Source organism: Pseudorca crassidens, chromosome 16 (genome assembly GCF_039906515.1).
Source record: "Pseudorca crassidens isolate mPseCra1 chromosome 16, mPseCra1.hap1, whole genome shotgun sequence".
Lineage (NCBI taxonomy): Eukaryota > Metazoa > Chordata > Mammalia > Artiodactyla > Delphinidae > Pseudorca > Pseudorca crassidens.
The window spans coordinates 78,202,861-78,225,637 of NC_090311.1; the positions used below are offsets into that span (position 1 = coordinate 78,202,861).

The following is a 22,777-nucleotide window of genomic DNA, read 5'->3' on the forward strand; positions in this document are numbered from 1 at the left end:
CCTCTAAGTTGTTTTTATGTTAAAATAATCAGTTATTTATTGTCTACAGTGGATTATCCTCTGTAGTCTTAAATTTCTAATAAGAATAAATTAAGGTGTTTATTTGCATGTAAATCCCCAACATAAGAAATCTAACATAAGTATTTAAAAATTTCTGTCTGTTCCCTTCCCAGTGTCATTCTCTTTCCTTTCTTTCCAGAGATGAAAACTATCCCTTTATGTTGGTTCTTTCAACTAATGTGAGGATATTTGTATTTCTCTCTCTGGGGAAAATTCAGTAGGCGTTTCATATTGAACCCAAACTTGTCATGATACAGAGTTACAATTTGCATTCTATAATTTGAAGTCTAATTCAATCGTGAGGCTCACTTAATTTTGTAATTTGCAGATTGCTTCATATTGTTAGTGGCAACAACTAGGTTTATTTCATGTTTGATTTTAGTTATTAACTTTACATTTTTTTTTTTTTTTTTTTTTTGCGGTACCGGGCCTCTCACTGCTGTGGCCTCTCGCGTTTCGGAGCACAGGCTCCGGACGCGCAGGCCCAGCGGCCATGGCCCACGGGCCCAGCCGCTCCGCGGCATGCGGGATCCTCCCGGACCGGGGCATGAACCCGCGTCTCCCGCATTGGCAGGCAGACTCCCAACCACTGCGCCACCAGGGAAGCCCCCTAACTTTACATTTATCATTACTTTTTAAAAAAATATTTATTTACTTGGCTGCGTCAGGTCTTAGTTGGGGCATGCAGGCTCAGTAACTGTGGCTTGCGGGCTCTAGAGCGCAGGCTCCGTAGCTGTGGCGCGCAGGCTTAGTGGCCCTTTGGCATGTGGGATCTTAGTTCCCCAACCAGGGATCGAACCGGCATCCCCTGCATTGCAAGGCGGATTCTTAACTATTGGACCACCAGGAAAGTCCCCTATCGTTACTTTTAATAATTCTTTTTTGTGATTTTTATGTTATTCATTATGATCATCTGTGGTGCCTATCCCCATATTTCTCAAAAGCCTGTATTAAGATTTGCTTAAGTCAGGTTACTGCATTCAGCATCAAACCTTTTAAAAAGCTGCTAGTACTTTGGTTTTAGCATATTATACTTGTTAGAGGACAACAGTAATGAGAGGGCATTTTAATAAGTATTCCATATTTTAAGTTCAGGGTCTGATAACTATAACTGTTACATTTGACTTGAGTTTTATACTTTTCTCTCTTCTGCCTTCTGTTAGTGGTGCTAGAAAACACTGAGATGATAAAATATTGGCAGCAAGTAACGTTTTAACTATATGATATTGGGGGGAAATTTCTTATCATTATTGTTTACATTCTTCAGCCTGACAGAAAAATATTTATTCTGAATATTTGACTAAACTTTATCTATGAAACATGAAAAAGTTTTAATGGGTAATTTGCAATTAATTTGATAGCCCATAGATTCAAATGTTGGAAATCAGTTCCCTGGGTTGATCAGAGGATCAACCTGGGATTGCCTCTTTCAGATATGATTTTTGCTCAAGATTGTGTTTGATAAACCAGCTGTAATAATTGATAGATTTATTTAAGCCTGAAACTAATTATTGGTTTTACAGAAAAGAAAGACCTACGTGAAGTTCTTACATTGGTAAACCCTAGATTACCTAGATTGGTAAGCCCTAGGTTAATCATATGAGCCAAGGAAACTTTTTTTTTTAATCTTATTGAAGTGTGGTTGATCTACAATGTTGTTAATTTCTGCTGCACAGCAAAGTGACTCAGTTATACGTATATATACTTTTTCATATTCTTTTCCATTTTGTTTATTTTATTTTATTTTCTATTTTTTTTTGCGGTACGCGGGCCTCTCCCTGCTGTGGCCTCTTCCGTTGCGGAGCACAGGCTCAGCGGCCATGGCTCACGGGCCCAGCCGCTCCGCGGCATGTGGGATCTTCCCGGACCGGGGCACAAACCCGTGTCCCCTGCATCGGCAGGCGGACTCTCAACCACTGCGCCACCAGGGAAGCCCCCATTTTGTTTTTTCACAGGATATTGAATATAGTTCCCTGTGCTGTACAGTAGGATCTTGTTGTTTATCCATCCTACATATAATCGTTTGCATCTGCTAATCCCAAATTCCCAGTCCATCCCTCCCCTACCCCGCTTCCCCTTGGCAATCACAGGTCTGGCAAAGAACTTACTCTTGCTTTCTAGTATTAATTCAAATGTATGTAAATTTCAGATGTCAACTTAGAGTAGAAATTTAAATTAAGCATAATATATTTCAAATAATTTTTAATTTTTAAAAAGTTTCTGTGGAAAGAAAATTTATGGAAAAAGTGATTTCGCTAGGTTTTTTTTTTAAACCTAAAAATTATGTAACCTATTAATTACTGCATTGAGAGTTATTAGAGCTGATTTTGACACTCTTTGTTTCAGTTTTCTATACTGTGATTTACAAGTCTGTAAATTGGGATAGTTGTTTACCTTTCACCTCAGGAGGTAGTATGAAAACAGAATTTGAATGAATGTATATTTTCTCCTCATGGACTAAAATAAAATAGCCTTTGAATTAGAACAGTGGCATTAATAATTCATGAAGAAATCTCAAAAAATAAAAATATCATTTTCTAAATTTTTGTTTTTGTTCTTCTTTTAAGAGTAAAATTCCAGTTGGAATTAAAGCTGGGAGTTCTAATAAGGTGAGTCACTTTTCTTCATTAAATATTTCTGCTTTACATAGTGAAACTTGCCCCTTACTGCTTGTTGTAGTTGCTGAAGAGAACCATGATATGGTTAGTTAGGAATGGACACATATTTGTATGAGAATCCCAAATCCTTAATTTTGTAGCAAGCAGTGAGGTGTAGTGTATTCTTTACAATTAAACTATATAGCTTCTTTTGAAATACTTTAGTTGTGTTTTTAGAACTTCTAGAATAACTATAAAGTACTGTAGTCAGTGTCAGTTTACCTAATCAACAGGCATTTTGTCAGGCGTGTATTTTTACTCTTCTGTTTCAGCTGTTTCCAACTATTTCAGTCATATTCAGGATTATATTGTATAAGAGTAAACAATTATCAAGATATTTTGAGCGTAGTACTTTTCAATGGCATTAAAAGGTTATCCTTTTCCTCTTATGGGGTATGTCATAATCTACTTGGCCATTCATATGTTTTTAAATAACAGTGTGTTTCTAGCTTTTCACTATCATACATATGTAATAAAGATCATCCTACCCTCTCTCTCTGCTTCCCTATGCATCCTCTCTCCATTTTCTTGTGCTCTCTACCTTTGCAGTCTTTGGTTTGCACTCCCTCTTTTATTTATTTTTGTTTCAGATCTACAATATATGTAGATTTTGTTAATTTTAATAGCTGCAAAATATTCAGTTGTATAGATATTTGTATAATCGTGTGAATAGCCATTCCTCTGTTGATGGACATTTCAGTTGTTTTCAGGTTTTTGCTATCACAAACAATGACGCACTGGCATCTTTGTCTTTCGTCGAATTGTGCACATATGTAAGAGTTTCTCTAGGTCTATATTTAGAAGTAAGATTGCTGGGCCAAAGGGGATGCCTGTCTCAACATTACAGGAGAGTACCAAATAACTTTCTAAAGTGGTTTTGGTTTTTGTGTTTAAATGTTGCTCTGGATATGGATTCAGCAGTGGGACTGCTGGCTCAAGGGTTTATTCATATTTACAGCTCTACATAAATAGTGTTAAATTACTTTCCCAAGAGGGTCTTCTCAGTTCACATCATCACCAACATACCAATGCAAATTGCTACATTTTTAATGTCTTTGCTTATTTATTAGGTGGAAATTTGTGACACATTTTCATTTGCATTTCTTCCATGTGTTAGGGATTCTGATAATAGGATATATCTATATTTAGTATACATCATCATTGACAAACTGACTCTTCTGCCAATGGAACCTGAAATAAAGACAAAGGTAATAATTGATACTAAACTTACATATTATGAATTTCTTTTCAGTACTTGAAAGTGGCAAACAATACCAAAGAATTAGAAGATTGTGAACAAGCTAGTAAACTGGGAGCAATTAACAGCACATTAAGGTAAATTTCATTTTAGTAGTATTAAGAAAATATTCCCTTGTTTAATTTATTTATGATAGAAATCTTTGGTTTTTCTTGTGATTTTGATTAAACATTAAAGTTTCAACTAATCTTTGAAAGGAAAAAGTTACTCTTTATCCTAAATTTCATGATAGCTTTGCTTCCTCTTAGCTTATTCGTTTTTAATTTCTAAGTCATCAATAATGACTATTAAAAAGGAAAAATTTAGGTGATTTCTCATTTAGCAGGGTTTATGGGTCCATTCTTCCTGATTATTATGGGAAAAGGAACTTGAATCTCTTAGTCTTTTTAAAATAGTAATTCAATCTATATGTTACATTTTGAATGGTAAAGGTTTCTATTAACGTAACTGTTAACGTTTCATAGATTTTTTTTTTCTGTTGACTTTATTTGCTCTAAGTACAAACCTGCTTTTGAAGGCCAACATGAGTAATTTGTAAGTGGTCTCAGATTATGCAGTATTAAATGACTGAGCAGATCTGTAGTTGTGAGTGGAGAAGGGAATATTACAGAAATTCTTTTTAATTTCCCTGTTAAGATTTGTAATTATGTACTATAATTGTTAAAGACAATAAAGTTAGTAGTTTTATGTATCTTATTTATTGATGAAAAATTCTAATATATAAAAGTAGAAAGGATAATATAATAAACACCCATATATCCTCTACTCCAAATGAATAAATGTTAACATTTTCTCCCATGTTTATGAGAAAAGAGAAATGCCAAAGATGAATTTGAAATCCCCTATGTTTATTCCCCAATCCTGTTTTCTTCCCTCTTTCCTTAGAGATAACTGAATTTGGTATGTATCCAAGTCCATGTTCTTGTTTTTAATTTATGTATATATATAGTTTGTGTATATGATTTTATTTTTCCTTTATGTAAATGATATAACGTGATAATTAACATTCTGCAACTCTTTTTACACTGCACATTTTGCTTTCTAGATATATCCATGTTAGAATGAGACAAATATCTTTTTTTTTAGCTGATAAATTGTTTTCATCATATAAATATGCCATATTTTGCTTATCTGTTCCCCTACTGATGGCCATTTAGGTTGTTTCAAATTTTTTACTTCTACAAATTATGCCACCTTGAGCATCCTTGCTAATGTTTTTTGTATATACTGGAAATAAAATTGCTGAACCCTAAGCGTGCCCTCTTGCAGCTGTTCTTCACATAGCCTGGTGGCTTTTCTAAAACACTTGTGTGGCTATGTATGGCCTCCAGCACTGCGAACTTGCTTTTTTCTCCACATCCTTGCCAAAAATTGGTAATGTTTGATAAGTGTGAAATAGTATCTCATTTTTCCTTAATTATATTTTGTTGATTATTAGTGAGTTTGGGCATTGTTTCCTCTTGTTTATTGGGCATTCCGGTTTCTTATTCATTCGACAAACGAATGCCTACAATATGCCAGGTGCTATTCTAGGATTATAGCAGTGTAAGTGGGAAAGAAATTCCAGCGCTCCTGCAGCTTAATCCTAGGCAGAGATGTGCAAGAAACAAGTAAAGTTAGTGCTAAGTAATAAAATGATGATGAGTGCCAGGCAGAAAAATGATGCAGGGAAGAGTGAGAGAGAGGGCTAGGGGTGAAGGTGATTGCACTGTTTTAAATTGTTGGTCCAAGAAGGCCAGAGTGATAACAGGCAAAGCGCTCATGAAGGCCTGAGTCATAATATGGCTGCCTGGGCATGTAGCGGGTGGGGAACAGTATTCCAGGCATGCATAATGGTTAGTAAAAGGCCCTGAGGCCAAAGCTTGCCTAGACTGCTTGAGGAAGCACAAGGCCAGTGTGGCTGGAGTATAGTGAACAAGGACAAAGGAATGGAAGACAAAATCAAAAGATGCTAGGGATGGAAGGGGGCAGGAGTAAGGTGAGGTGGAGATCTTGTAACATCTTGAAGACGCTTATTATGAATATTGCTTTTAAAACTGAGTGGAATGAAAAGTCACTGGAGGATTTTGAGAGTGTGTTGGGGAGCCAGGTGTTATGTCGTGGAAGCCTGCTTTATGTGGTTATTGTAGTAATCCTTGTAAGACATGATGGTGGTTTAGTTTAGGCTGGGGTGATGGCAGTGGAAATGATGAGAGGTGGTCAGATTCTGGATAGATTTTGGAGGTAGAGCTGAGAGTATTTGCTGAAGGATTGGATGTAGGGTATGAAAACAGAGAGGAGCTGAGAATGATTACAAGATTTGGTTGTAAAAAAAAAAAGGAGCTGCCATTTATTGAACTGGGGGCACCTACCGGAGGAGCAAGTTTGATGGGAAATTTTAGTTCAACCTTGGACTTGTTAAGTTTGAGCTGCCTGTGAAATGTCCAGCAGGCAGTTGGATATACAAGTCTCAATTTCAGGGGAGGGGTCTGGGCTATAGATAAAATGTGGGAGTCATTCAGTGAATGTGTGATATTTAAAAACCATAAACCTGAGTGAGATTACCAAGGAGAGAATGTAAATAGAGAAGTGATGCAGGGACTGGGCCTTAAGTTATCATAAGATTTTGAGGTAGATTGCCTGTTAATATTCTTTGCTATCTTTTCCTCCATTGGAGAAGGGGTGCATTTTAAAATTATTCTGTAGGCATTCTTCATATAATCTGATAATAATTCTTTGTTGCCTGTATGGGTTGTTAGGGCTTGTCTTTTAACTTTGCTTATGGATTTTTGTTGTTAAACTGAAGTTATTAATTTTTTAAACTTCTAAGTTTAACACACACATAATAAAGTATACAAATCTTAAGTATAAAGGCCAATTTAATTTTACAAAGTGAACCCTCTATTAGCCACCATCCAGAACAATATACTTGCTACCCAGAAGATCACATTATGTACTTTCCTAGCCATTACCACCTTCCAGAGTTAATCATGATTTTGAGTTATGTTAGTAAAGATTAGTTTTGCCCATTTATATACATGGAATAATATAGTGTGTATTCTTTTGTATCTGGCTTATTTTATGTAACATTATGTTGAATAATATTATGCTGGATGTCTTGGCCATTTCACAAAATATTTAGGTGGATATTTGCTGGTACATGTGGTATGCATTTCTGTGGAGAATATACCTAGGAGTGGAATTAAGAACTGCCAAATGGTTTTCCAAAATGACTGTACCAAAATACATTGCCGCTAGTAGTAGTGTACAGGAGTTCCTCATTCCACAACTTCTCCGACAATCGGAAGTGTAATTTTTAAACAGCTTTATGGAAGTGTAATTGACACACAGTAAACTGCACCTATTCAAAATGTACAATGTGATGTTTTGACATGTGTACGTTCACAAAAATCAGCACAATCACGATGGTTATGTCTGCACTCCCCAAAGTTTTCTCATGCCCCAGTGTGATCCCTCCATCCCATCCCTTCCTGTCCCTGTTTCCCACTTCAAAGATGACTACTTTAACTCACGGCACTGTCTTGATAGAAAACCCTAGGTTAAGCCCAAGAGATTCTTCTTTAAGTACCGTGGCATCCATCTTCATACTGACTTTTAGAAAAGCTGGACTAGATGACCTCTAAGGTTCCTTATAACTTGTTTATAAACCAACCTGGGCCAGCTCTATTAGCATTAGATTAACATTCCATATCTTTTCTGCTACCATGGCTTTAGGCAAGGGTTAGATGAAACGATCCAGAAAACTTCATCAAATAAGTGTGCTGAAAGTTCCTCTAAGTTAGTCATATTGCTCATAAGAAAATAGGCATTTATATCAAAATTGCTTTGTTCTTTACTATTTTCAGCAGAAGACTTATCTGATTAAACATAACTGTAGTTATCATTTTAGCTCTAACTAGAGCTTAGGCATTCTTGTTTTATGGCATCATATATTTCAACTGAGTCACCTATGATATAAAATTTTCCATTAACTTTTATGAAGTTAGTTATATATTCCCATAGGAGAAAAAAAGTCCCATGGTAAATTGAATTGGAAATTTTTATTGGTAAAGTTGTAGTGCGGCCAGCCTTATATACTTCCTGTAGTCATTATGCTATGCAGCAGCTTCTCAAATACAAAATAAGTTATTGGCTGTGACAGTACCACATTTATGAATACCTGATATATACTTGGTACATCATTTTTTTTTTGCCTCATTTTTTTTCCTTTAGGGAATAAAGATGGTATATATGCTACCATCATGTATTTAAGACAGAGAAGGTCTGAATATAGGTTAAAGTGAATATAGGTCAAAGTTTATTTGAATGAGTGTAGTTGTTCCTTTATCAGTCCTCCAGGTCAGAAATCTTGATCATAGGACTTCCCTGGTGGTGCAGTGGTTAAGCATCTGCCTGCCAATGCAGGGGACACGGGTTCGAGCTCTGGTCCGGGAAGATCCCACATGCCGCGGAGCAACTAAGCCCGTGCGCACAACTACTGAGCCTGCGCTCTAGAGCTCGCGAGCCACAACTACTGAGCCCGCAAGGCACAACTACTGAAGCCCACGCACCTAGAGCCTGTGCTCTGCAACAAGAGAAGCCACTGCATTGAGAAGTCCATGCACCACAACGAAGAGTAGCCCCCGCTTGCCGCAACTAGAGAAAGCCCATGCACAGCAATGAAGACCCAATGCAGCCAAAAATAAATAAATAAATGTATTTATTAAAAAAAAGAAATCTTGAACATAGATTTTGTTAAATGTGACATAATGTGTAAAATGAATGATATACTGTGATGAAAGTGACATTGGTGTTACTAGGGAATAGCACATTGGATGGAAGATCCTAGAAATGCATTTTTTAGTATTTTGGGTTGTATAAGTAGAGAAGCAATTTAAATTAAAAGAATTATGAAAGTAAATTTAATTCCTACTTTAGGAAAAAATAATACATAGTTAACTACAATTTCTAAGTCAATTAAAAAGACCAGCCTGAAAAAAAAAAAAAAAAAGACCAGCCTGAATTTCGTGTTTAACTACGTCTTATGTATATTTGTAAATTAGTTTTCTGGTCAAAGTAGTTATCATTGAACTAGGGCTAAAATAGTTTTAATATAGTTAAGAAATATAAATTACAGAAATAAATATGTCTTTCGTATAACTTGTTTTAATCATTCCTTCATGTGACTGCTAACTGAATTTGTAACACCATCTAATTAATAAAGACGTGATCTCAGATTATCTATTTTTAGTACACTAGAATACAGTGTTAAAGTTTTCAACTCCAGATTTAATCCTTTTTCTTTTTTATTCCTCCTTCCCATAGTAATCAAAGCAGAGAAGCTTTCATTGACTGGGCAAGATATGATGATTCACAGGATCACTTTTGTGAACTTGATGGTAATAAAAGAAACTATTGTAATTACATTATTTTAACTTTAACCCTTTTAAGACCCTTAAATCAGTGAAGTTACAGTCAGAGTTATAGCTTAAAGACACAGGATGTTGTATGTGGATCTTATTATTCATAATGGTGTTTATTGAGAACCGATGTTCCAGGCTCTGTGCTAAGTGCCTTAAGTACATTATTTCTTAGCTTTACAACTATTATTTTATATCTGGGGAAACTGTCTCAAAAAGACAAAGTAACTTGCCCAAGATCACACAGTAGCAAGAGGCTGAGACAGGATTTAATCCCAGATCTGACTGAATCCCAAACCTGTCTTCTTTCCATTGTGACACCCCACCTCCTATGGACCTCTAATTCAAGCCACTTAGTTATATATAGGTCTGTGACCATGTTATAGAAATGTTCACACTCGAATTAGTTGGAGGTCTCAACAAACTAACATAAAGACACCTTCCAACATCGTGGAGGACTCTAATTTGACTTCCCCACAGCCCTCTTTCCAAGAGTCCCCTGGAATGGAACAAATGGTAGTTCAGTAGTAACTACCACTTCTTTTAACAGAAAATAATTGACGTGACTCAAAATTTTTTATCTATAGGAGAATACTCCCAATAATTGTGTTGAGTAGGCTTAAATCATTCATTTGGCCTCTCTTTACCTTTTACCTTGGTATTGTTATTTTCTGGTGGTAGAAAAGAATTTGGGGTTCAACCATGCATAACTGAAAACAGGCAGCAGAAGTTCTTCTGAATTTTTAAAGCATCTGGCATGGTTTGCTTTCTAAAGACTTGTTTTAAAGATTCTTATGTAGAATTGTGTTTTTAATGCTGTCTGTAATGGAATAAATTACAGGGCGCTTCTACAATAGTATGGTAAATTGAGAAGATGCTGGGAGAGGGAGTGTTATTACCATGTTTTGTATGGTTTCAGCAAGGAAATTGTTAAGAAATCTGAACAAAGTTTTTTTTGATATGATAATGGGCAATTCATAAATACCCCTATTATGATATTTGGAATTGGCAACGGTTTTATCAGAGCAAGCCGTTGTTCCTGGGTAAGCACTCACGTGACTGACTGCTCTCATTTGCTTTTTGGCTGTCAATCTAATTATATTTGAGTGTTTAACACTCATAGTCACTTCTTTCCAACTTCTCATGTATTCTTTTATTAAAATATTCTGGATAGTGCTTATTTAACAGGTTTTCAGATTAAAAAATCATTTCTGTGAGTATATATTTCTCTTTAGGTATTTAGTAAAAAATACTCAATTGTAGAGATTGCTTGCTATGATTAAATTGATGTGTTCTATTATCTGTCATCAGTATAAATAGTGTTAATTAATTTTTCAGTAGTAGCTTCTTAAATCGTAAAAGTGGAAGAGGTGTCCTATAAAAATTTCCATAAAATCGTCCTTTAAAAATTTTAGGATTACATATTAAAATAACTAGTTGTTTTTATATTTTTTAAATTAATTAATTTTTGGCTGCATTGGGTCTTCGTTGCTGCGCGTGGGCTTTCTCTAGTTGTGGCGAGCTGGGGCTACTCTTCGTTATGGTGTGCAGGCTTCTCACTGTGGTGGCTTCTCTTGTTGCGGAGCATGGGCTCTAGGTGCATGGGCTTCAGTAGTTGTGGCACGTGGGCTCAGTAGTTGTGGCTCGTGGGCTCTAGAGCGCAGGCTCAGTAGTTGTGGCACACGGGCTTAGTTGCTCTGCGGCATGTAGGATCTTCCCGGACCAGGGCTCAAACCCGTGTCCCCTGCACTGGCAGGCGGATTCCTAACCGCTGTGCCACCTGTTCTTATATTTTATGTAATTCTTAAACACGTGAAACCATGCTACTAGTTGTATTACCACGATTCTCCTGGGTAGTAATGTTCATGTGTGTCCCAAAGTTTTTTACCTGCAGTTGAAAAAGAATACTATCAGAGTAGCTTTGGAGTCATTGTTTAGTTATTTCAGTAATCTAAAATCATTAGATTAGGGACTTCCCTGGTGGTCCAGTGGCTAGGACTCTGTGCTCCCAGTGCAGGGGGCCTGGGTTCGATCACTGGTCAGGGAACTAGATTCCGCGTGCCGCAACTAAGACCCGACGCAGCTAAATAAATAAATAAGTATTTAAAAATAAAATCATTGGATTAAAACAAAAAGTCTAAAGAATGTTCACTCCAGTTATTGGAATATAGTCAAACACCCTTGCTCTCTGCTGTTTTGTTTTTGGTTTTATCATTATTTGAAAGGAAAGATGATCCTCATAGATCAAATAATAGGTTTTTAAATAATTCAGCGGTTTAAGGTAAGCCGCTCTCCCTACCTCTATTTTTTTTTTTGATATTGTTTTTATGCATGGCTTGCTGCTTCCTTTGCTTCAGGTTTCTGCTCAAATGTCACCTCCTCAGAGAAGCCTGCTGTCATAAAAGAGTAACCACTTTCACTTTCTATCTCTGCACTGCTGCCTGCTCCCAGAGTACTAAGAACTATGTGAGAAACACTATTTAGTTTATCTGTATGTTGTCTGTCTTCATCTAGATTGTGAGTGACTTGAGAGCAAGGACCGTGTCTTTTTCTTCACGACTGTATCCCTAGTGCCTAGAACACTGCCTGGCCATGGTTCATGCCCAGTAAATATTTGCTCAATGAAGTAGTTAGTTCATAAATAACCTGAACAGTGTGATAGATTTTTACTTTTTATTTTTCCCCTTAAAACAGGTTCATTGATACATTAAAAATATTGCTTAAAACACTGGTTTCTAAATCTGGCTGTGTATCAGAATTACTTGGATGCTTTATAAACTATAGATTCTCCTTGACTGAGGAAATTATGTTTTAATAGTGAGTTAGTGGCAGTTTGGGGTAGCGTTGGAGATGGAGGCTTGTAGACCCAATCCTGAGTCTGTAACCTTATATTTTTTGTCTGTCCATAAGCAAAAAGCTTACATGCTAAGTTGTCCTATGCAACCATTACGTATTAAGAGATATATGGGTTAGAAGGTGGGAAGGATGCCTGGCACCATAGAGCATGCAGTGTGGCCTCGTAACTCTAACACTAAATTAGGACAGTGAAAAGAAAATTCAGCTGGGGAAAAAAGGTGTACTTGAGGAGGAGGAAAAAATATTGGTTCAAGTTGATGAATTCCCAGAATTAGGTATTTTGATTCAGTAGTAATTCTTTGAATCCTTAGGTATTGGTTAGCATGGTCAAAAAGAAAGAATAGCTTTGGAGCAGGTTTGTAGAGGGAGGAAAAAGAGAAAACTTTTTGAGGGGAGGACTTAATAGGGATCCAAGAGCATTACCTGAACATATGATACAGCTGTACAAATGGAAAGAAGTTATAGTTTGGGAACAATTTAATTATGATCATGTCACAGGTGGCCCTGGGACTAAGGATGGGTGTGTTTATAGGGAATCTCAGCCTGTGTATGCTTTTTCCCACATACGTTCCTCACTGTGGATGTCATGAAATTCTTGTCAGTATAGGTCAGGGGCTGACAAACTTTTTCTTCTGTAAATGGGCAGACAGTAAATATTTTAGGCTTTGTGAACCATATGGTCTCTCTTACAACTGCTCAACTCTGCCATAATAACGTGAAAGTGGCACATAAGCAAATGAACATGACTTGTGTTCCCATAAAACTTTCTTTACAAAAATACACAGCAGACCAGACTTGGCCTGTGGGCCATAGTTTGCTGATACCTTCTGTAGGTTAACAAAACACCTTTTTCATGATTTGAAAAAGTATTAAATTTTTTAAAACAACTTTTGATTTGGGAACTAAGGGAATGCACACTAAGAACATTAAGAACGTAAGTTTACTTAAGTACTTTAAAAACTGATATAATTGATTTTATTCATGTGACTTTCTACTTCCTTAGAGTATATTTTAAATCCATATACTTTAATATTTGAATCCAGGGTTTTTTTTTTCTTTGTTTGTTGTTTAATTGGGCGAAGAGGTGATACTAATTCAATCTTCACATTCATAGATGACTGTACGTAAGTGAAGGCTTATGTGTGTGCACATACGTTCTTTATACATGTGTGTATACATGTATATGTCAATGGGTATATATTTATGATATTAATATTTCTAAAGCTTATATACATAACTGAGTCAATTTTGCAAGTGAACTTGAGAACAGCTCAAAGAAATTTGAAATATATAACAGAAATTAGTGAATTGTAAAACTTAAAATTTTACTGTAAAATCCATATTTCGTTAACTAAATGATTTGAATTTTTATTTTTCAATTAAGATTTTTTAAATTATTGTTTTAAGTCCTGATCAGTAAATGTCCTTCAACAGTTTCTGTTCATCCATCTGTAAGTTAGCGTTTTCTGTGCTTTAACTTATTTAGTGGAATATCTATATAATGTTAGTGCTGGAAATAGAGCCAATATTCTTCAAAATCATGTTTTCATTGTCTGTAAGTTAGACACCACTCGTTTAGTAATGATACGTTATGATTATCTTTGTACTCTTTATACATCACAAAAGTATCAGGTGGTTTTTGAAAGGTATGGATCAGGATGCTGCTTTTTTTCCCCTTAAGATTATGGATCATCTCAATCTACGGTCATTGAATGACCAATGAATATTTTTGACTGATAGGTAATGAAAGCAAGAGGGCCCATATTTTAATGACCATGTTTGTCCCTGTTTCAAGTCAGGTGTCTATATACCATTGATTTAATACCGTGACACCAAAAATTAGGAAGCATATACATAAAAGAATACATCCATGCCAACATACATAGCATTTCAGCTTATAGGTGGTATGAGCATAGATGTGTGAAGCATAGTCATTATAATTTTTCTGTAGATCGCAAAGCATGTGCTTCCCTTTTCTACCCAGAATGTGACCATTAAGACCATTTTTCTTTATCTTTTGTATCCCCCAGAGATCTCTATCAAAATGTTGTCCAAATAGTGGAGATCTAGTAAATACTAATTTGAGTTTCAACACAGAAAATGGTTATTTAATTTTAAATGTGTTAATAAATTCTTGAAGTTGTGCCTACTCACCAATATGTTAACCAATTAATATGTTAACCAATATATTAACATTGGTAAAAATAAATTTGTAACTTTTTTTTTTACTACAACATTGTGTAACTCTATGAATGATTGAATTTGAATCACAAAGTTACTACACCATTTACTTCCTAAGTCCAAGTAGAAAGTATCAGGGAAATCTTTTCTTTTTTTTTAAGATACAATATGTGCAAACAAAGTAAATGTTTCAAGTATGTGTTTAGGTAGATATATACATAGGGGGGCAATCACATAAAATATTAAGAACAGGTTATGATTCTGTTAGGTCTTTTCAGTCCTGCTGCTTAAAACTTAAATGATTAATGCCTCTAATAAGGTAAAGCCTGTTACATTCCGTAAGAGGGCATTGAGTGTCCAAAAGAAAGGGAGCAGTTATATTTCCTCTCTCAAGTTCAAGTTATTTTAAGTCCTGGGTCAAGGACAGTCACAAGTGTGCTAACCACTCTACCATTTAAGTTGGAGATGACTTGAAAGCGTAGCATTTCTCTAACCTTTGGATAGTCCTGTTTGCTTTGTAATGGTAAATTTTAGATAAATAGTGAAATGTGGATGGTTTCATGAATTGTTTCTTGTTCAGATGAGAGATCTCCAGCTGCTCAGTATGTAGACCTTTTGCTGAATCCTGAGCGTTACACTGGCTATAAAGGGCCCTCTGCGTGGAGAGTGTGGAACAGCATCTACGAAGAAAACTGTTTCAAGTAACTGGAGGGGGTAGGGGAAAGAGGAGGATTGACTAGAGGGAGGGTGGAAGAAGGGGAATACTTGTTTCTCTTGGAAAAAATTAATCAAAATGTCAAACCATTTTACGTTTGAGTTTTGTATTTTCTTTTTCAGACCTCGATCTGTTTATCGTCCTTTAAATCCTCTGGCACCCAGCCGAGGTGGGTTTTTGATACATTTTCATGCTTTTAGAAATTGTTTACGAGATACCTTTGTAATTATATGTTGAGAAAATTTTCAACTATTTTATATTTTTGCTTACTTTGAATGATCAAAAGTACAAGATTAGTTCATAGTTAGGTCTCAAGATTTCCACGTTTTATATAATTACTGTCATTTATTGACTGCCTGATATGTGCCAGACCCTAAACTAGGAGCTATATATAAAATAAATTAGAATATATGGGTAATCCATATATATTAGAGGTTCCTGGGGAACTGGTAAAAATCTGAATGCCCGGGCCCTGTCCCATAACAGTTGTCACAGTCTTTGGAATTCGGACCCAGGCGTTGGTCTTTTTTAAGCTCTCCAGATGATTCCAGTATGCAGCCGCTTTCAGAACCAGTGACTCATAGCATGCTTCTCTGACTTCAGTACGCATACAAATCACCTAGGAGCCTTGTTAAATACAGGTTCTGATTCTGTAAGTCGTGGGTGAGACTCCCAGGTGATGCCCAAGTGCTGGTCGATGCACGGCACTCTGATTCAGAAGGATGCAGAGAAGTATCAGAAAGTTAGGTTGCCACTTTGCCACATCAGGCTGTTGAGCACATGAAATGTGGCTAGTGTGAAACTAAATTTTACATTTTACGTCATTTTAGTTCATTTCAGCTTAAAAACTGAAGCAGTATAAAATATTTTTGCCATTGAACAGAACCTGATTGTTTTGGTAGAACTACTTTAACTCTTGCATCACAAAACAAACTGTTGATGTACTGCAGTGCATGTATACCTTTTACTTTTTAAAATGTGGATATTAGAAAACATTACAAATTTTTATTAGAAAAAAATTTTAATTACATATATGGCTGTCGTTATAGTTCTATGGGACAGCATTATCTTACATAGTTGGAGTTTATTCAGTATAAAATTATTAGGCGTATCCTCAATCTATTCTCAACGAGGACTCAAACCCTGGGAGCAGCCCTGTGATTGAAGTGCCATTCTAATGCTTTCTTTAGACCAGGATTGATTTAGGAACTTGAATTTCCTGGTCTAGATTCATCTCTTTAGGCATTTCTCAGAACCAGAGTGACTTAGGAAGTTTGATGAATGGACTACTCTCAGATGTGCACTCACAGTATGGCCAGCAGTTTTCCCAAATTCATCCTGAAACTGCTTGGGCAAGATAATCAAAGTGTGAAGAAGGTGTGCATGGCTTCTTATCCTTTGTCTTTTTTACTACTTTTACCTCATAACTTTTCCGTTTTCAACTTAAATGTTTTTATTATACAAGATTTTATAAAAATTGAAACAATGCAAAAGTTACATAAAAAGGGAACGCTTCCCCCACCCCTACCTCCACACACTTTTTCTTTTCTGTAGTACAGAGTTTGGAAGGTGTCCTTTCAGACCTTTTCTATGATCACTTACTCTTTTATTTATTTATTTATTTATTTTGCGGTACGCGGGCCTCTCACTGTTGTGGCATCTCCCATTGCGGAGCACAGGCTCCGGATGCGCAGGCCCAGCGGCCATGGCTCATGGGCCCAGCCGCTCTGCGGCATGTGGGATCTTCCCGGACCGGGGCACGAACCCGTGTCCCCTGCATCGGCAGGTGGACTTCAACCACTGTGCCACCAGGAAAGCCCTCTCTTTTTTTTTTTTTTTTTACATCTTTTTTTTTGGCTGTGCTGGGTCATCATTACTGTGCGCGGGCTTTCTCTAGTTGTGGCGAATGGGGGCTACTGTTCGTTGCAATGCACAGGCTTGTCATTGTGGTGGCCTCTCGTTGCGGAGCACGGGCTCTAGGCGTGCAGGCTTCAGTAGTTGTGGCTCGCGGGTTCTAGAGCGCAGGCTCAGTTGTGGTGTACGGGCTTTGTTGCTCCGCGGCATGTGGGATCTTCCCGACCAGGGCTTGAACCCGTGTCCCCTGCACTGGCAGGCAGATTCCTAACCACTGTATCACCAGGGAAGCCCTTTTTTTTAACATCTTTATTGGAGTATAATTGCTTTACAGTGTTGTGTTAGTTTCTGCTGTATAACAGTGAATCAGCTATCTGTATACATATCTCCCCATATCCCCTCCCTCTTGCGTCTCCCTCCCACCCTCCCTATCCCACCCCTTTAGGTGGTCACAAAGCACCGAGCTGATCTCCCTGTGCTATGCTGCTCTTCCCACTAGCTAGCTATTTTACATTTGGCAGTGTATATATGTCCAGGCTACTCTCTCATTTCGTCCCAGCTTACCCTTCTCCCTCCCCGTGGCCTCAAGTCCATTCTCTATGTCTGCATCTTTATTCCTGTCCTGCCCCTAGGACAGGATCAGTTTTTGTTTTTTTTTTATATTCCATATATATGGATCACTTACTCTTAAAGCAGAAAATATAATTGTTCATTTAATAAAAGCATCAAGTCCTAAGAAATACTTCACTTCCATATTATGATAAACTAGAGACATGAGGCTGTAGGAAAGATGAAGAGAGGAAGGAAAGTGCATAGAGAAAAGGATAGAGAGAGGAAAGAGGAGCAGAGAAAAAACAAGTGTAGAAGAGGGAGACAAAAGACTAGGTAAGGGAGAGAGTGGGTCCTGGGTGAAAAGTGGGTACCCCAGGAAGTAATGCAATAGTTCTCACTAATGCTGTTTATATGCTTTCTCCACTGAAACTGCTAATTGTCGATTAACAGCTGTTTAATATTTTTTTTGAATTTTTGAATTTTATTTTTTTACACAGCAGGTTCTTATTAGTCATCCATTTTATACACATCAGTGTATACATGTCAATCCCAATCTCCCAATTCATCACACCACCACCACCACCTGCTGCTGCTTTCCCCCCTTGGTGTCCATACGTTTGTTCTCTACATCTGTGTCTCACTTTCTGCCCTGCAAACTGGTTCATCTGTACCATTTTTCTAGGTTCCACATATATGCGTTAATATACGATACTTGTTTTTTTCTTTCTGACTTACTTCACTCTGTATGACAGTCTCTGGATCCATCCACGTCTCTATAAATGACCCAATTTTATTCCTTTCTATGGCTGAGTAATATTCCATTGTATATATGTACCACATCTTCTTTATCCATTTGTCTGTCGACGGGCATTTAGGTTGCTTCCATGACCTGGCTATTGTAAATAGTGCTGCAATGAACATTGGGGTGCATGTCTCTTTTTGAATTATGGTTTTCTCTGGGTTTAGGCCCAGTAGTGAGATTGCTGGGTGATATGGTAATTCTATTTTTAGGTTTTTGTTTTTGTTTTTGTTTTTGTTTTTTGTGGTATGCGGGCCTCTCACTGTTGTGGCCTCTCCCGTTGCGGAGCACAGGCTCCGGGTGCTCAGGCTCAGCGGCCATGGCTCACAGGCCCAGCTGCTCCGTGGCATGTGGGATCTTCCCGGACCGGGGCACGAACCCATATCCCCTGCATCGGCAGGCGGACTCTCAACCACTGCACCACCAGGGAAGCCCTATTTTTAGGTTTTTAAGGAACCTCCATACTGTTCTCCATAGTGGCTGTATCAATTTACATTCCCACCAACAGTGCAAGAGGGTTCCCTTTTCTCCACACTCTCCAGCATTTGTTGTTTGTAGATTTTCTGATGATGTCCATTCTAACTGGTGTGAGGTGATACCACATTGTAGTTCTGATTTGCATTTTCTAATAATTAGTGATGTTGAGCAGCTTTTCATGTGCTTCTTGGCCATCTGTATATCTTCTTTGGAGAAATGTCTATTTAGGTCTTCTGCCCATTTTTGGATTGGGTTTTTTTTTAATATTGAGCTGCATGAGCTGTTTATATATTTTGGAGATTAATCCTTTGTCCGTTGATTTGTTTGCAAATATTTTCTCCCATTCTGAGGGTTGTCTTTTCGTCTTGTTTATGGTTTCCTTTGCAGTGCAGAAGGTTTTAAGTTTCATTAGGTCCCATTTGTTTATTTTTATTTCCATTACTCTGGGAGGCAATCAAAAAAGATCTTGCTGTGATTTACATCAAAGAGTGTTCTTCCTATGTTATCCTCTTAAGAGTTTTATAGTGTCCGGTCTTACATTTAGGTCTCTCATCCATTTTGAGTTTATTTTTGTGTATGGTGTTAGAGAGTGTTCTAATTTCATTCTTTTACATGTAGCTGTCCAGTTTTCCCAGCACCACTTATTGAAGAGACTGTCTTTTCTCCATTGTATATCCTTGCTTCCTTTGTCATAGATTAGTTGACCGTAGGTGCATGGGTTTATCTCTGGGCTTTCTATCCTGTTCCATTGATCTATATTTCTGTTTTTGTGCCAGTACCATATTGTCTCGATTACTGTAGCTTTGTAGTATAGTCTGAAGTCAGGGAGTCTGATTCCTCCAGCTCCACTTTTTTCCCTCAAGACTGGTTTGGCTATTCGGGGTCTTTTGTGTCTCCATACAAATTTTAAGATTTTTTGTTCTAGTTCTATAAAAATGCCATTGGTAATTTGATAGGGATTGCATTGAATCTGTAGATTGCTTTGGGTGGTATAGTCATTTTCACAATATTGATTCTTCCAGTCCAAGAATATGGTAGATCTCTCCATCTGTTGGTATTATCTTTAATTTCTTTCATCAGTGTCTTATAGTTTTCTGCATACAAGTCTTTTGTCTCCCTAGGTAGATTTATTCCTAGGTATTTTATTCTTTTTGTTGCAGTGGTAAATGGGAGTGTTTCCTTAATTTCTCTTTCAGATTTTTCATCGTTAGCATATAGGAATGCAAGAGATTTCTGTGCATTAATTTTCTATCCTGCAACTTTACCAAATTCATTGATTAGCTCTAGTAGTTTTCTGGTGGCATCTTTAGGATTCTCTGTATGTAGTATCATGTCGTCTGCAAACAGTGACAGTTTTACTTCTTCTTTTCCAATTTGTATTCCTTTTATTTCTTTTGCTTCTCTGATGCTGTGGCTAGGACTTCCAAAACTATGTTGAATAATAGTGGTGCGAGTGGGCAGCCTTGTCTTGTTCCTGATCTTAGAGGAAATGCTTTCAGGTTTTCACTGTTGGAAATGATGTTTGCTGTGGGTTTGTCATATATGGCCTTTATTATGTTGAGGTCGGTTCCCTCTGTGCTCACTTTCTGGAGAGTTTTTATCATAAAAGGGTGTTGAATTTTGTCAAAAGCTTTTTCTGCATTGTTGAGATGATCATATGGTTTTTACTCTTCAGTGTGTTGATATGGTGTATCACACTGATTGATTTGCATATATTGAAGAATCCTTGCATCCCTGGGATAAATCCCACTTGATCATGGTGTTTTATCCTTTTAATGTATTGTTGGATTCTGTTATTTTTGTTGAGGATTTTTGCATCTGTATTCATCAGTGATATTGATCTGTAGTTTTCTTTTTTTGTAGTATCTTTGTTTGATTTTGGTGTCAGGGTGATGGTGGCCTCATAGAATGAGTTTGGGAGTGTTCCTTCCTCTGCAATTTTTTGGAAGAGATCGAGAAGGATGGGTGTTAGCTTTTCTCTAAATTTTTGATAGAATTCACCTGTGAAGCCATCTGCTCCTGGATTTTTGTTTCTTGGAAGATTTTTAATCACAGTTTCAATTTTATTACTTGTGATTGGTCTGTTCATACTTTCTATTTCTTTCTGATTCCATCTTGGAAGGTTATACCTTTCTAAGAATTTGTCCATTTCTTCCAGGTTGTCCATATTATTGGCATAGAGTTGCTTGTAGTAGTCTCTTAGGATGCTTTGTATTTCGGCAGTGTCTGTTGTAACTTCTCCTTTTTCATTTCTAATTTTATTGATTTGAGTCCTCTCCCTCTTTTTCTTGATGAGTCTGGCTAATGGTTTATTAATTTTGTTTATCTTCTCAAAGAACCAGCTTTTAGTTTTATTGATCTTTGCTATTGTTTTCTTTGTTTCGATTTCATTGATTTCTGCTCTGATCTTTATGATTTTTTTTCCTTCTGTTAACTTAGGGTTTTGTTTGTTCGTTTTTCTCTAGTTCCTTTAGGTGTAAGGTTAGATTGTTTATTGGAGATTTTTCTTGTTTCTTGAGGTAGGCTTGTATAGCTATAAACTTCCCTCTTATGCATCCCATAGGTTTTAGATCATTGTGTTTTCATTGTCGTTTGTCTCTAGGTATATTTTGATCTCCTCTTTGATTTCTTCAGTGATCTCTTGGTTATTTAGTAACATATTGTTTAGCCTCCATTTGATTGTGTTTTTTTCCCTGTAATTCATTTCTAATCTCATAGCTTTGAGGTCAGAAAAGACGCTTGATATGATTTCAGTTTTCTTAAATTTACTGAGACTTGATTTGTGACCCAAGATGTGATCTATCTTGGAGAATGTTCTGTGCGCACTTGGAAGAAAGTGTAATCTGCTCTTTTTGGATGGAATGTCCTATAAATATCAATTAAATCTATCTGGTCTATTGTGTCATTTAAAGCTTGTGTTTCCTTATTAATTTTCTGTTTGGAAGATCTGTCCATTGGTGTAAGTGAGGTGTTAAAGTCCCCCACTATTATTGTGTTACTGTCGATTTCCTCTTTTATAGCTGTTAGCAGTTGCCTTATGTATTGAGGTGCTCCGATGTTGGGTGCATAAATATTTACAATTGTTATATCTTCTTCTTGGATTGACACTACATTATGTAGTGTCCTTCCTTGTCTCTTGTAACATTCTTTATTTTAAAGTCTGTTTTATCTGAGTATTGCTACTCCAGCTTTCTGTTAGTTCTTATTTGCATAGAATATCTTTTTGTATCCCCTCACTTTTAGTCTGAATGTGTCCCTAGGTCTGAAGTGGGTCCCTTGTAGAGAGCATGTATATGGGTCTTGTTTTTGTATCCATTCAGCAAGCCTGTGTCATTTGGTTGGAGCATTTAATCCATTCACGTTTAATGTAATTATCGATATGTATGTTCCTAATACCATTTTCTTAATTGTTTTGGGTTTGTTTTTGTAGGTCCTTTTCTTCTCTGTGTTTCCCACTTACAGAAGTGCCTTTAGCATTTGTTGTAGATCTGGTTTGGTGGTTAATATTCTTAACTGTGTTTCTTCCACACTATTCCTGGCTTCCACAGCTAGCTTTCCAACAGCTTTTTTCCAAAAATGAAATTTTCTGTCAGAATTCCACATGTAAAGCTAATCAAGACAGGGCTGCTGTGGAGCCTGAAAGCCCAGCCTTCTGGCCTCTCCCCCACATCTAGGCAGCCCCATAACCCCTGCAGGGATGCTTTCACTGACTAGAGTTTGGGAAGTGCTTTTGTTAAGGTGAATATGTGCCGAGGAGCAGTAACTTAAAAAAGAAAAGTACTCCAGTCTGGAAACACATGTTCAGAGAGTTGTGTGCATAATGATTAAAGGAGTGACTGTATATTTGTTAATTATTGAAACTGGTGGTCTTTATGATTGTTTAGTTACTCTCTGTTACTATTTATTGCATAAAACATACGTGAAAATCTTGTACTCTTTGGCCTATATTCTTATTAAGAAGTCTTATTT

The 22,777-nt window shown here is 36.9% G+C and overlaps 1 protein-coding gene across 3 annotated transcripts in view; it reads left to right on the top strand.

The window, feature by feature from the left end:
- ERO1B (endoplasmic reticulum oxidoreductase 1 beta) overlaps window positions 1-22,777 on the top strand; it is a 64,020-nt gene that overhangs the window by 22,210 nt on the left and 19,033 nt on the right. For all 3 annotated transcript variants that reach the window (XM_067711020.1, XM_067711021.1, XM_067711022.1), the window contains exons 4-8: window positions 2,628-2,669; window positions 3,970-4,052; window positions 9,280-9,353; window positions 14,992-15,112; window positions 15,249-15,295. In XM_067711020.1, coding sequence (XP_067567121.1) covers window positions 2,628-2,669; window positions 3,970-4,052; window positions 9,280-9,353; window positions 14,992-15,112; window positions 15,249-15,295 — 367 coding nt within the window. The remainder of the gene's footprint in view (window positions 1-2,627; window positions 2,670-3,969; window positions 4,053-9,279; window positions 9,354-14,991; window positions 15,113-15,248; window positions 15,296-22,777) is intronic.